Here is a 14248-nt window from a genome sequence, read left to right as displayed (position 1 = left end):
GTTTCCATTTCAGTTTTTGTCTGCATGTTTCTGGTTCTATTTTGTGGTCTCTTATTCTGTATTAGGTGAAGGTCTGTCCAAGTTCTGCATGTATGACTAAAATGAAGGATTCTTCTAGCATGTAGTTCCTGTGTAGGTATCTGTAGCAATCCAGCTTGTTCTGTTTTCCAATCTGCACCTCCCGATAAGAGATGCATTGGGGGTCTAGTGCACATTGCATTGTTTACATTTCCACTTTGCCATAGGCCAGTTTGTAGCTGTTTGAATTCTGGGTGTCAGTGCTGGGTATGTATGGAAGGTTTGTTATATATGTGTTTGCGTGTGTACTGTTTCTGCAATAAGAAGTATGTTGGTGTTTTAGGGCCTGGTGTTAATATTTCCAGTGCTGCCTTTTCAAAGGTAGAGTTGTTGCTGTTTGAGTCCTTGAGAGTTATATGATGGGTTTGCTATATAAGTGCCGAGTGTCTTTTTTGCAGAGTTTTGTCTTACTTCATAAAGTATCTGGCACCGGAGGTTTTTGTATGGCTGTTACTGAGGTGACAATGGAATCTGAATATATATTTTTTTCTATAGTAAGTTCAATGTCCTAGGACCATTGTTGGGGAGAATTTCTGTGGATGTGGAGTGTGTTACAGAACTGGAGGTACAGGATTTACATTGAAATTCTGTACCTTCTTGATAGACTCCAGGCTTTGCTCTCAAGTCCATATAGAATTATTGATTGAATGAGATTATCATATAATTGTAATGGTAGTTTTACTGGGAGATGTAAAAGAATGTACATCAGGACCCACTTAAAAGGCCATTTAGCCTGGCCCATCTTAAGCATAGCCCAGAAAGGAATTCTGGTCTCTGGGCAATTCCCTAAGCAGGCCCAGGAAGAAACAGGGAGGATTTAAGGTAAGAGGAGAAGGCAGCTCCTACAGCAAGACTGGCTATTGCTGTAACTTTTGATTTAGAAGTGCTGAGGCAAGCAGACCTCGCCACCTCTTTACTCTTATGCTGTAAATAATAAAAGCTGATCCTTGCAGTACCTGAGAAAAGGCCGGAGTCCAGTCTATTCTGTCCTCTGACACTCTTATAAAGCCAAAGACCGCTGGCGTGTTATCGCAGGAAGTTGAAACTGGCCAGTTTTTAAAAAGATTACACAGAAGGCCCTTGGGACTTTTTCTTATTGTGTCTCTTATACCCAATTTAAAGGCAGGAGGCCATGTTGTGGGGGACAACATGATGTGTGGGTATGTCACTTTGGCTTGCTCCCCTCCAAATAGCTTGTCCCCCTCCCCCTATCATTCCCCCAATTACTTCTATCTAAAGTCACCATTGTACACCCACATGGCCTCTTCCTGGGTCGTCTGGCTCACCCCTCCTGGCCCTTTCCTGTGTTATCTCACTCCTCCATTATGGTCTATTCCTAGCTCCTTACCCTCCCATCCTCCTCATGACACCTTCCAGGTCATCTACCTTTTAACTCTCCCTCCATGGCCCATTCCCTTCCTGTCCCTCCTATTCTTTCCCTTTCCTCCATGGTACATTTCAGAGCCTCTCCTCTCTCAGTTACTCTTGCCTCTTCTATGGTCTATTCCTAGGTCCTCCCCCTCCCCCACCATGATCCATTTGCCAAGTCCTCTCCCTCCAACTCTCCTCCAACTTCCTTCCATGCCCTCTCCTTCCTACCTTATTCTCCCATGGCCCATTTTAGATCCTCTTCCTTCCCCGGTCCAATCCCTCCTAATCTCCCCCACCATGGTTCAGTACCATATTCTCCTCACACCCCCATTGTTGCCCGTAAATTGATGGCCTGACATTTTCAGGCCTCAGAGAAAAGATTCATATTCATTGTGGGGCCAAGTCCTACGTGATCAGTCAAAGGCAGTGGCACTGTGGCTGCAATATTAGAAGAATTCAGCATGGGAGCTGGCGTGCATTCATAGGCCCAATGGCAGCCATGATTTCTTTTCCTGCATGGGTTTACTTTATCATGGAGATCCATGTGAGGGGTGGATCCACCGCAGGGCCTGTGAACACGTGCTGGCTTACAGGTCGCCACACTGAATCTTGCTAATGTTGCAGCCATAGTGACGCTGTCATCAGCGGATTGCTCAGGGGTTGGCTGGTGCTGATCAGCTGACCTGGCCCTGAGCTGAATTTTGCTGAGCCGGTGAGCCTCCATACTATTGGGGCAGTAGGGTAGTAGGGCCACGAGATCCCCCTGCATTATGGGGCCTGCTTGGGCAGAATTTATGTTGTTGTGTGCCACTTAACACAAGGGTCATAAGTGGACTAATGCCATCAACAAGGCATGATACAAGCATGTGTATATGTGGGTGTGGAGGAGGAGGAGGAGCCTACGGGGAAAGCGGCCTAATGTTTAAGCTGCAGGCTGAGTTCTAGGGAAATCAGGGTTTAAATCCTGCTTCTCCCACCGACACTCCTTATGACCATGGGCAAGTCACTTTGCCCTCCATTGCTCCAGATTGTAAACGTAGACTATAAACCCTCTCTAGGTCAGGAAATTGTAACTCTCCTTGAGCATGGATTTAGAAAGATAAGTAATTAAATGCACCCCAAAAAAATTCCATTTTGCTACAGTTCCAGTAGGAACCACTAGGAGAGAAATCCACACTATATTCATGAAGAACAATATCAAGCTCATTTAAAGGTTAATTTTAAAAGCCAGGTTCGGGCGTCCATGTGCGCGTGGTTCCCGGTGCACGCGCACGGATGCGCCGATTTTATAACGAGCACCCATCGCCACGCGCATGTTATAAAATCCGATACCCGCGCGCATGTGCGCTTGAGTGCCGACTCGCGCGCACACAAGGGGGAGGGACGTTTTTAAGAAACACGTGGCGACGGACTAGGCCTTTCCCCAGTTCCCTCCCAGTCTGCTTCAGTAAAGGAGCAGGCTGGGAAGGAACTTTCTAAACCCCCTACCTACCCTGCCTGCCTTTCCCCCTATCCTCCCTGAGGATACGCGCATATCTCCCGGTTTTTACGCTCGCCCGCAAATTAAAAATAGGCCGTTAGACAAGTGCCAAAGGCACGATTTAAAAATCAGAATTTATGTGGCCACTAGTAGATGATCAAATGACTATAAAGCTTCAGAGAGAGATCTGCCATTCTATAGCTCCCCATTACCAATCGTCTCATGAGTCTTTCTAAGTTCAGGCCTTTAGTTTTCTAATAACAACTCACCTGCAGTATGTGTTAAGAACCCAGTCAAGAAGGGCATAAAGTTCTTCAAATTCTAGGCTCTTGTTTACGATGTTTTCTTGCAAATGGGAAGAAATGGCACTGTGAAAGTTTGCTACATAAAGGCAGCATACATTATAGTCTTCTGGGTAATGGTTTTTCACGGAATGCTTGATTTTTAACAAGTCATGATGCACATTCGTTTTAAGATAACCCAAATGTACGGCCAGCCAGGATTTGTTTTCCTTTCTTGGTGGGATGGGAACAGAGTGCACTCTCTTTCTGATGCTCTCACTGACAGATTCTCTCCAGAGAGCTTTCCATTTCTTGGGCATACCAAGGCCATTCGTTTCTGAAGAGGCTGCTTCCCTTCCATGAACACTGTGAGCTCTTTCTTCCTCATTGATCACGTCCACCACAGAAGCTACTAGCTGTCCATCACAGTTGGCCTGACCCAGTGCATCTTCCACAACTGATTTCATTACGTCAAAGAGGCAACTGTACAGCAAATGCACATCCATGGCTCTTCTGGAATATTCTGTGCCATTGTCTTCATGCTTCTTTGAATTGTTTTCAACTAGAAGCTCGTCTTCCAATAGTTTTATGCTTGAAAATGCCTCCTGAAATTTCTTGCTTTGAATAAGCTCATGTATTTGCATTACTATAAAAAATATATTTAAATATTTTAAATTATTCACCAGCAATTAAATACTGCCATGACTGAAGCTATTTATTTTCACAGCTTATTTGCAACAGACAATTCAAAATGGGCATAATGTTTTACTGGAAAGATAGCACCATCAGTCACTGTTAAGATCTAGTAAAGATTTCACATGGTTTATCTTGCATCTGTAATCTGCTATACAATAATAATAAAAATGCTTCTACTTATTTATTACATTTCATAATATTTTTGATATTTCTACACATTGCTCCTGAAGCAAACTGGAATCTTTGTAGGTTATGTTACGTTTTACTGGGCCAATAAAAAAAAAAAAGATGTAGTACAACACCAAGAAGCGAGGAAAGAGATGGTGCCTTCCCAAGTTATGGCACAAGTCACATCATCAAGATTGCAAAGGGTACATCCCCCTTGGAGTCAGTGTTCCTTCTAAGGACCGGGTTGCTGTGTGCACAGTTTTGCTGGTGATCAAAAATTTTGGGTTTCATTACCCTGTGAGCACTACTTTCTTTGATGCAAAAAAAAGCCTATCAATTTTATCCTCACAACAACCCAATCCTTAGAGCCGTGGTTCTCAACCTTTTTCCCATTGTGACACACCTGACGGCAACACTCACATGTGCGATACACTTCTCATTACAATCTATGGGGGTTATTTTCCCAGCCACCTCAGGCCCTTATTGCGGTGGTAAGATTTACATTAGGGGGAGGGAAGGAGTCAGGGCGGAGTTAGGGAGGGAATTATGGTAATCGGTGGCGGCATTGCTGCCGGCGATAATGTTTCGAGCATTATTGCTGGCAGCAGCACGGGGAATAGCACCACCTTTTACGGTGGCGCTATGCCCGCGATAGCCTGCAGCCGGCCGCACAGCAGCAGGCAAAACCACACCGCCATGGTGCGGCCGGCTGCAGGCTATCACCCCCCGTCCTCCTGTAGCACAGGGTTAATCATTCCGCACTAACTTCCAGCACTCAAACAGTAACCACCTTACCTAAGAAAAGGCAACACTGAAAATATTACACCAGGCTTTAAAACTCCAATACTCCTCCTATTAGGAAAATCGAACAAGTCAGGCTGCTATAGAGCCCTACATAGAAATTACACGCCAGCAAAGTACCTAACCTCAATAACATGTGCAGATCCTCACCAAAAAAGAATAAAAAGACCATAAAGCATAAATAGAAACATGCAGACAAAAACTGAACTGGAAACTGCAGCAAGCCAGAGTCTATGTACGCAGTACAACAAAGGAAAAAGAGAAACATCATCAGTCCTCATCAAACAAATCAAGAAATATAAAATCAATAGCAGTAAAACCATACTAACAAAAAGAACAGATTATTTCAAAACAGCTGATGAATGGAATATACAATAATTAAAAACTCATATAAAAAATGTCTAGACACCAATAAAATATTTCAAAACAGCAGACACAAAGACCCAATAATTAAAAATAATAAGGATTAAAAAGTGCTCTGCTCTCCATACCTGGAAACATTCGATTTCCAGGTATCATGAGATTGTTGTGAATTAGGAGAATTGGGGGAGTTGCTTGCAACTTTCTCCTTTCTCAGTCACACACAAGTTCTCCCTCTCTCACAGGCTCTCAATCACACACATATACACATGCGCTCTCTCTCACTTACATGGGCTCTACATCACATAATTACACACATGCTTTGTCTCTTTCTTATACACACAGGCTCTTAATCATTAGGGGTGTGAATCGTGTGATCGATCGTCTTAACGATCGATTTTGGCTGGGGGGGGAGGGAAATCTTATCGTCGTGTTTTTTTTTTTTTTTTTAAATCGTTAAAAATCGTAAATCGGGGGAGGGCGGGAAAACCGGCACACCAAAAAACCCTAAAACCCACCCAGAACCTTTAAAACAAATCCCCCACCCTCCCGAACCCCCCCAAAATGTTTTAAATTACCTGGGGTCCAGTGGGGGGGGGGTCCCGACGCGATCTCCCTCTCTCTGGCCACGACTGCATTGAGAGAAATGGTGCCGGTGGCCCTTTGCCCTTATCATGTGACAGGGCAAAGGTAGCGCCGGCGCCATTTTGGTTCCTGGTTCCTGACGTCACGCGTCCAGGAGATCGCCCCCGGACCCCCGCTGGACCCCCAGGTACTTTTGGCCAGCTTGGGGGTCCTCCTGACCCCCACAAGACATGCCAAAAGTCCAGCGGGGGTCCGGGAGCGACCTCCTGCACGCGGGCCGTATTGCCAATCTTCAAAATGGCGCCGGCGCTACCTTTGCCCTGTCACATGATAAGGGCAAAGGGCCACCGGCGCCATTTCTCTCAACGCAGTCGTGGCCAGAGAGAGGGAGATCGCGTTGGGACCCCCCACTGGACCCCAGGTAATTTAAAACATTTTGGGGGGGTTCAGGAGGGTGGGGGATTTGTTTTAAAGGTTCGGGGTGGGTTTTAGGGTTTTTTTGGTGTGCCGGTTTTCCCGCGCCCTATTTAACGATACAATACAAATGCCCCTGACGATAAATCGGGGGCATTTGTATTGTATCGTGCACTCTAACGATTTTGGACGATTTTAAAATTATCCGATGATAATTTTAATCGTTCAAAAACGATTCACATCCCTATTAATCATACATACACATGATCGCTCTCACTTACATATACAGGTTCTCAATCATACAGCTGCATTCATGCTGTCTCTCTCACACACAAAGGATCTAAGTCACACACAGGCTCTCAATCACACACACACACAGGTTCTTAATCCCACTCTTACATATACAGGCTCTCAAGCATTCACTTACATACATGCTGTCTCATACACACACGCGACGTCAAACACATACGTTCGCTCACTCACTCTCCCCCGCCGAACAACTAGCGGCAGCAACAGCCTCCTCCTCTTCCAGCCCTCGCGGCCTTGAGAAAGGAGTCCCAACGGCCGCAGGGGTATTTACGTTGCTCCTCTTTTTGCTCCGGGCCGTGCTGCTCTTCTTCGGGCCGATGCTGCACGCACTTTATCTAGCATGGTCTCTTCTTCCTGCATGCGCGGCCGTTGCACACCACTTTCTCTTCTGGGCAGCGGGAGGAGGGGGCGCGGCTCGAAGAAGAGACCCTGCTGGTGCCACTGACGCCAGTTCTCCTGCCACATTCCGCCCAGGCTATCAGCATTTTAAGCCCAGGCGGAGGACGAGTTCCCATTTCGCCTGGGCGGAAGGAGCAGCTGGGGCAGCAGGGGACCGGGAAGTGTGGCGACACACCAGCGTGAGCCTGACACCGGTTGAGAACTGCTGCCTCTTAGAGGAAACATTGGCTAAGTCTATCCCTTAAAAAAATTGCCTAATCTAACAGCAGTGACAATAAAATGTGCATGAAAAAATATTTTCTGCAAGAATATTTAAAACCACCTGCTGCATGCAAGTGAAATTAATAAAGAGCAAAGCTCTGTTTAAAATAGAAATGAGGAAGAGGTGACCATAATGCAGTAAAAGCCAGTGACAAGGTCCATCATTTTCACAGCAAGAATTAAAGTTACACAAGAACCGGACCTTTAAATACTGACATACCCTCACCAAATACAGAACAGAAAGACCATAAAGTATAAATAGAAATGTGCCCAAAAAAACTGTAATGGAAATCACAAGCCCAACTATATTATGCAGTGCAACAATGGAAAAACAGAAGCATCATCATTCCTTGCAAAACATCAAGCATAATAATACATCATTCATAATATTAAAACCATACCAATAAAAAGAAAATATCAAAACAGCTGACAAACATCCAATAATTTAAAAAAAACTTGCATAAATTTGTTCTAATATTTCCCAAACACCAATAAAAGTTTTCAAACATCTGATGAATAAAAGCTCCAATAATTAAAAAATGTTCTAATATTTCCCCCAAAAAACAATAAAATATTTCAAAACAGCAGAAACATCAAATTACACCCAATAATTAAAACTAAAAAGGACTAAAAAAATCTCCTGCTCTCCATACCTTGGCTCTTTTGATTTCCAGTCACCTTGAGATTGTTGTGGATCGGGGGCGGTAGGGCCGCACAAACATTATCTTCTCTCTTTCACACACATACACAATAATACATTCATTCTCTCAAACACTCCTTCTATCATATACATGCCTATGCTTTCACATACCTGGGCTCTCCCTCACAGACATTGTGTGCGTGTGCATGCCTGTGAAAGCCTATATTAAACACCCAGGCTTTCACAGATATGCACGCACACACACACACACACACACAGAGGCTCTCATACAGACACACACAATTTCTCTCAGGCTCCCAATCTCTCTTTCTCTCTCAGGCACACACACAAACAGGCTCTAAATCTCTCTCTCTCACACACACAGGCACACACACATACATACATACACACATACAGGCTCCCAATCTCTCTCACAGACACACACACAAGCAGGCTCTAAATCTCTCTCTCTCATAGACACACACACAAGCAGACTCCCAATCTCTCTCTCTCTCTCTCACATGTGCAGACACAAACAGGCTCCCAATCTCTCTCACAGGCACACATACAAGCAGAATACCAATCTGTGTCTCACAGGCACACACACAAGAGCAAGCTCCCAATCTCTCTCTCACAGGCAAACACACATAATCAGGCTCCCAATCTCTCTCTCACAGGCATACACACAATATCAGGCTCCCAATCTCTCTCTCTCTCTCACAGGCATACCCACACAAGCAGGCTCCCAATCTCTCTCACACAAATGTGCCTCTTCTCATTCTTCACCCAGCTGGCTTGGGCTACAGCAATAGCCCAGCACCAGGTCTCTTTTTTTCACTATGGCCTCACTTGCCTGGGTTCAGCTGGCGGTGCACACCTGAATCTCTCTCTCTTTTTTTTGTTTAACGTCAGTGCTGCCGCATCTTTATTTTTTCACTTGGGCCCCTCCGGCCTGGGCTCCGATGGTAGCCCGCAGCTGAGTCTCTCCATTTTTTTCCCCACTTCAGCCCCAACGGCCTTGGCTCCGGTAGTGGCCCGCAGCTAGTTTCTCTTCTTTCATTTCGGGCCGTGGTGGAATGAGCTCCACAACGGCCGCCGGCTTTTCTGCACTGGGAGGGAAAAGTTGTGCGTGCCCGCAGGAAATGTTGTGCTTGGGAGGGCCCATGCGCAGCTTAGAGGGAACACTGCTTGGAGTCTAGCCGTTTGGGTGATTTCAAATGCTGGGGAAGAGGGGAAGCAGGGTCCAGGTTCCTAGAGGTGAGGCAGATAGAGTGCTGGAGATATTTCTAGGAAGCTGGCAACCCTGTCAACTCCCAGAACTCTTACCACCTGCCTCCCACTCTTCTCCAGCATTTGCCCCCTGGGGAAGTAGGAGATGGGTGAATGGTGTCAGTCTGCATATAATGCACTCTTTCAGGGCCAGTGTAAGGGTATTAGGCACTCTAGGCAAACCTTACAGCCTTGTGCTCACCCCCCTTAGCCCTCCCCACACACAATTAAAAATTATGAATTTGTAATAACAGATTTTTCAAAGTACAGTCTTTTGAGGTAAAAACATCACTTACAGCATATTATATTTACATGCACTGTTGTGATGCAAAACCAGAAAATCCTGCAAATAAAGCTAAACAAAGACACTTGGAATACATATGGTATTAGGCCTATTGTAAAGTGCATTAGGTGTGAGCTTGGCCCTCCGAAAGCCATGAGTAAACTGAGTTACATATTACAATATAGTAAACCTCCCATACCAAAACAACACTAACTGCTAGCTCTCAAACAGTAACAACCCTACTTTTGAAAATATTAAATCAGGCAGTAAAACACCAATACACCTTCTATTAGAAAAAGAGAACGAGTCAGGCTGCTACAGAAACCTGCACAGAAAATACAACGTAGCATGTAAAACAGAGAAATACAGATGTAACCCTCATGACAGGGCACATAAAATGTTGAGGGGGGTCTGGCACCTGTGCAGGCCAAGCGCCAGTCTCGTGGTTCTATGGGTTAGCAATACGGATCAAGCAGATGGCGAAATGAACCTGGGCTAGAGGCAGAAGGGATATATATTCTTTTCTTGTGCTGGTACAAGGGAATCAATGCCTTGTCCCCCCTCTGCAAACCTCAATCCCTCTTTTTCTATATAATGGTTGCTGGCAGTCAAGGTGCTCCTCAATCAAGAGCCACACCAACATATTTCTGGGGTTACCAGCCAATAACTATTTGCAAGATTGTAGAGGGAGGGTTTTCTTTTTTCTGAGGACAATACTGTTGACTGGCTGGGAAAGAGAAAAAGAGAGAGGGATTTTGTTTAAATAAAAGCAAAAGGTCCATGTAATTTAAGGAAGGTAGCTAGCTGGTCAGGTTGAGAATCACTGTCCTATATCTTTTTGTTGGCTCAATAAAAGGTATCATAACCTACACAGATTTCATATTTTTTGACAGTAGACTGAGTGATATAAGTTGTAACATCTTTTCAGACTCCTTTTTAAATAAATACATCTCTATCCGCTCTATTCAATGTTTAAAGCGAGGCAGATGAAACAGTCATAAAACATCAAAGACAATGGAAAACTCTTCTAGCTTAAACACTTCCAGGTTAATTTTAAAACGAGCGCGTCAGCATCCATACAAGCGCGTATCGGTGCACGAGTGGAGATATGCTGCAATTTTAAATCGTGCGCGCACATGTACGCATAAGTTTTAAATTATACCTCAGGCTTGTAAGTGTGTGCCTGATCTTAAGAGATTGCTCGAGAAAACGTACTTCGCGTATGTTTCCTAGGACTTTGCCGGCTTTCACAGCGCATATGTAGGCCGATTTTAAAACAAGCTTGCGCGAGCGCCCACCCAGTTTTTCCAATTAGCCCACCAGTTTGCGCAGTTGATATCGAGGTCTTCGCGACCCCTTTGGTTCTTCCTCCTGCACGCCCCGCAGTTGACTCGGACCCCTCAGCGCTAAAACTCGAGATCTACAGAGACTCTCTCCTCATCTGGAGCAGCAGTAAAGTTGTGCGTCAGTTTGTTGTCCGTGTGTATCTGGTTTTAAAATACGGAGTTATGCGCCTAACTGGTGGTCCCGCCCTGGAACGCCCAAGCTCCACCATTTTCCATTCTCTTATTTTTGATGCACGCACGGGTATATATGGGCGTGCTTCACGGCTTTTTAAAATTTGCGTTGCTCGCGCGAGCAACAAAACGTACACACCTCTACACCCGTTCGCGAAGTACTTGCATATATATCCGTGTGCATATCAAGAATAATAGGGTTGAAAAGGGGCAGGGAATGGGAGGAAAATGGACATTCCAGAGTGGGGGGCCAACAATTATGTGCACAACTCCGTATTTTAAAACTGGAGACCGCGGCATGCGTCGGCTTGTTATCCGCATAACTTTACTGCTGTTCCAGATGATGAGCAAGTCTGGAGATCTCGAGTTGTAGGGCTTACAGGACAGGGTGAGGAGTCTGAGCCATCTGCAGGGCGTGCAGGATGAAGAATCAGAGGGGCCTTGAAGACCTTGATATTAAGTGGGCAAACTGATGGACTAACTGGAAGAACTGGGTTGCCCCTCACGCGAGCATGTTTTAAAATCCACCTACATGCATGCGTTGAAGCCGGCAAAGTCAGAGAAAACATACGTGAAGTACGTTTCTCGAGCAATCTTCTAAGATTAGGCGCAGGCTTACACACTTGAGTTGTGATTTAAAACATCTGCACGCAAGTGCATGCACGATTTAAAATCACAGCCTTTCTCTGCTCGCGCACCAATAAATGCATGTATAGGCTCCTGTGTGCTTCTTTTAAAATTAGCCTTACTTATAATATATTGAAATGCACATCTCTGACTTTTCTGGAATATTTCCAGAAATATTGTTACTGTAATTTCCCACCTAGGTTGCACATACCATATTGATAGATGTGTTGAGTCATAGAGTCATATAGTGATGAGAGGAGTTCCCCTATGCTGATGACCTTGTCATGCTTTACTTTTGAAGGGATTTATGCCTGGTCAAAATGGATCTGATCGCATGAGCTGTATGGTAACCCTTACCGATGACAGAGAGGAAAAGCTTTCAGACTCTGAAGGAGGCTTCTCTCTTGTTCATTAAGCGTCCAACACATTATGGATACACCAGCCGTGAATCAAAATGGGGCAGTCGGCACAATTTTCATTGCAGCAAAAGTAGGCCAGCCACAGTATAATTATAGTTTGACCCGGCCCCTGGAAAATGTAGCGACATGTGTTTACCTGACTTCCATCAGAAACTGGAGCTGTACCATCGCTATCTTCCCTCTTGCCCCAAGAAGTTAAGAAATGGAGATACTATCATCTGTTCAGTCCCATTTTCGTATTTGATGACAGACCACTTATAAACGTGCCATTCTGATTCATGGCTACCGTATCCAGAGCATGCAGGAGTGAGCACTGAGAATTGTTTTTCAATGGCCTTAAAAACTCCAGTCCGACATTTGTTTTTTTTAAATCATATGACATGTTTTGTAGGTTTTGGCCTCTGAATTTCTTTTGTGTATCTACCTTATGTTTCACATCCAGGAGTAATACAGAAAGTGAAGAGACTGTGGGCCTGCAGTCTTCTACCCCTCAAGGTGGGAATTATCCTAACTAGAGACTGCAATGTTATGTGCACCCACATGAAAGATGAGGAATCAGGGTTTATTAAGCTTCAGGCTGAAATGTTCTTATGCAATTTAGCATGAAAAAAAAAATGTGTATGGGTGAGCTACCTGGCTTGCCTTTCACATGGCATGCAGCCAAAATTTGCTAACATAGAAAACCTCGTAACAATCCTACACTACAAATGTTTAAGTGAGCCATACTTTTCTTTTTTGGGGGCAGTGGAGAGGGAGAAAGGCATAGAAAGATTAAGGGCCAGATCAGAGTTATGCAAGGGCTGATATTTTTTGTTAATTCTTATTTTGTGGTAGAGGTGGTGGTGAGGGGGGGGGGGGGGGAGGGCTGTTCTAGTTAACTTTTAATTTTTGCTTAGTTTTGTGTTAACAAAAGAAGGCAGAAACAACCAGCCCCAGGCTCCATCCCCTGCTGCAAAAATTGAAATTCTAAAAAAATAAATCAAGGTCTCACCAGGCCTTTTCCCCATCCACCCTGCTCAAACAGTCATTCCCCCTCCAGTTTGCCCACAACCGTAAGTATCTTCATGGGGTAGGAGCAATCCCCAGCACTCCTGCCCTGCCAGCGCTCTATTCAAAATGGCACTGGCGGCAGGCTCCGAGGTTGGCATCATTTTTTTTTGTTGAAAGGAGTTACTTCTGTAGGGCCTCCATACAATAACATGATGCTGGTTTCAGGATCCACCAGAGCCATTTTGAATAGAGCACTGGCAGGGCAGGAGTGTCAGGGGATCCCTTCTGCCCCGTGAAGACACCTGCGATTGCAGGTAAGATAAGGAGGTGCGATAAGGGGATGTCGATAAGGCCTGCTGTGACTTTGCTTAATTGTTTAGAAACACAATTTTTTGCCCTTACTGCCTTCTGTTTTTTTGGGGGGGTTTTTTAAACGAAACAAAAAGAAAATGGGCAACATTTCATTCACGTTTCTTTCGTTTCATTTTTAAAATGAAATTAAATGAAAGCACATCCCTAGGCCAGATATGCTAGAGTTGTTCCCTTTTTGTATCTATGGAAAAAATGCTTCGTACATCTGAGACCTTTATGTCAGGGTTTTTTGTTTTATCAAATTAAATGTTCTGCTTCTAAAAAAGGACTTTCTAAGATTCTTCAAAAATGGTCTTAAACATCGGGCCACATTTCGTCTGCTAATGGGGGAGGAGCGATGCGCTCAGTCCAGCGCACAGCTTAACCCTCACTTGCGTGCACATTTTATTTAATGCACAAACTCTACGGCCAACGCAGCAAGGAGTTTTGTGCCCCAAAAAATTGTGCGTCCAACACTGTGTGTTTACGTTAGCGCCCTCGTATGGAAATTCCATGTTATTGATGGCTTTAGGTATTACTCCCCAATGCAGACAGATGCGATGGATTACCTCCTGTTTTCATAGCGCTGGAAATTGAATTCCTAGTCCAAGGCGGAATAAGGTTTCCAGGGCTGATGTCAGTCTAGGGCAGAAGCTGGAATTCTGCTGCCAGGAGCACTAGTTGGGGGATTTTATGTGCAGAAAACATGCTTTGCACACAAAAAGCATGTTTTCCCATGCATGAAATACGATTTATCAGCACAAAAAATGCTTGCTGCACAAAAAGAATTGTTTGTGTGCACAAGTCTTATTTTAAGCAGAGAAACCATGATTTATACACATAAGCCGTGTTTTCTGTGCATAAACCTCTTTTTTTCTGTGTGCACATTTCCTGGTTTGGGTGCATTTTTAAATTCTGGATGCATTATCATGCTATTAGTTTACTGCAT

The 14248-nt window shown here is 44.6% G+C and overlaps 1 protein-coding gene across 5 annotated transcripts in view; it reads right to left on the bottom strand.

The window, feature by feature from the left end:
- EXOC3L4 (exocyst complex component 3 like 4) overlaps positions 1–14248 on the bottom strand; it is a 110610-nt gene that overhangs the window by 51249 nt on the left and 45113 nt on the right. For all 5 annotated transcript variants that reach the window (XM_029597999.1, XM_029598002.1, XM_029598000.1 and 2 more), the window contains exon 3: positions 3199–3856. In XM_029597999.1, coding sequence (XP_029453859.1) covers positions 3199–3856 — 658 coding nt within the window. The remainder of the gene's footprint in view (positions 1–3198; positions 3857–14248) is intronic.

This window comes from Rhinatrema bivittatum, chromosome 4, assembly GCF_901001135.1.
Source record: "Rhinatrema bivittatum chromosome 4, aRhiBiv1.1, whole genome shotgun sequence".
In the NCBI taxonomy this organism is placed as follows: domain Eukaryota; kingdom Metazoa; phylum Chordata; class Amphibia; order Gymnophiona; family Rhinatrematidae; genus Rhinatrema; species Rhinatrema bivittatum.
This window is presented reverse-complemented; position numbering and strand designations above follow the sequence as displayed.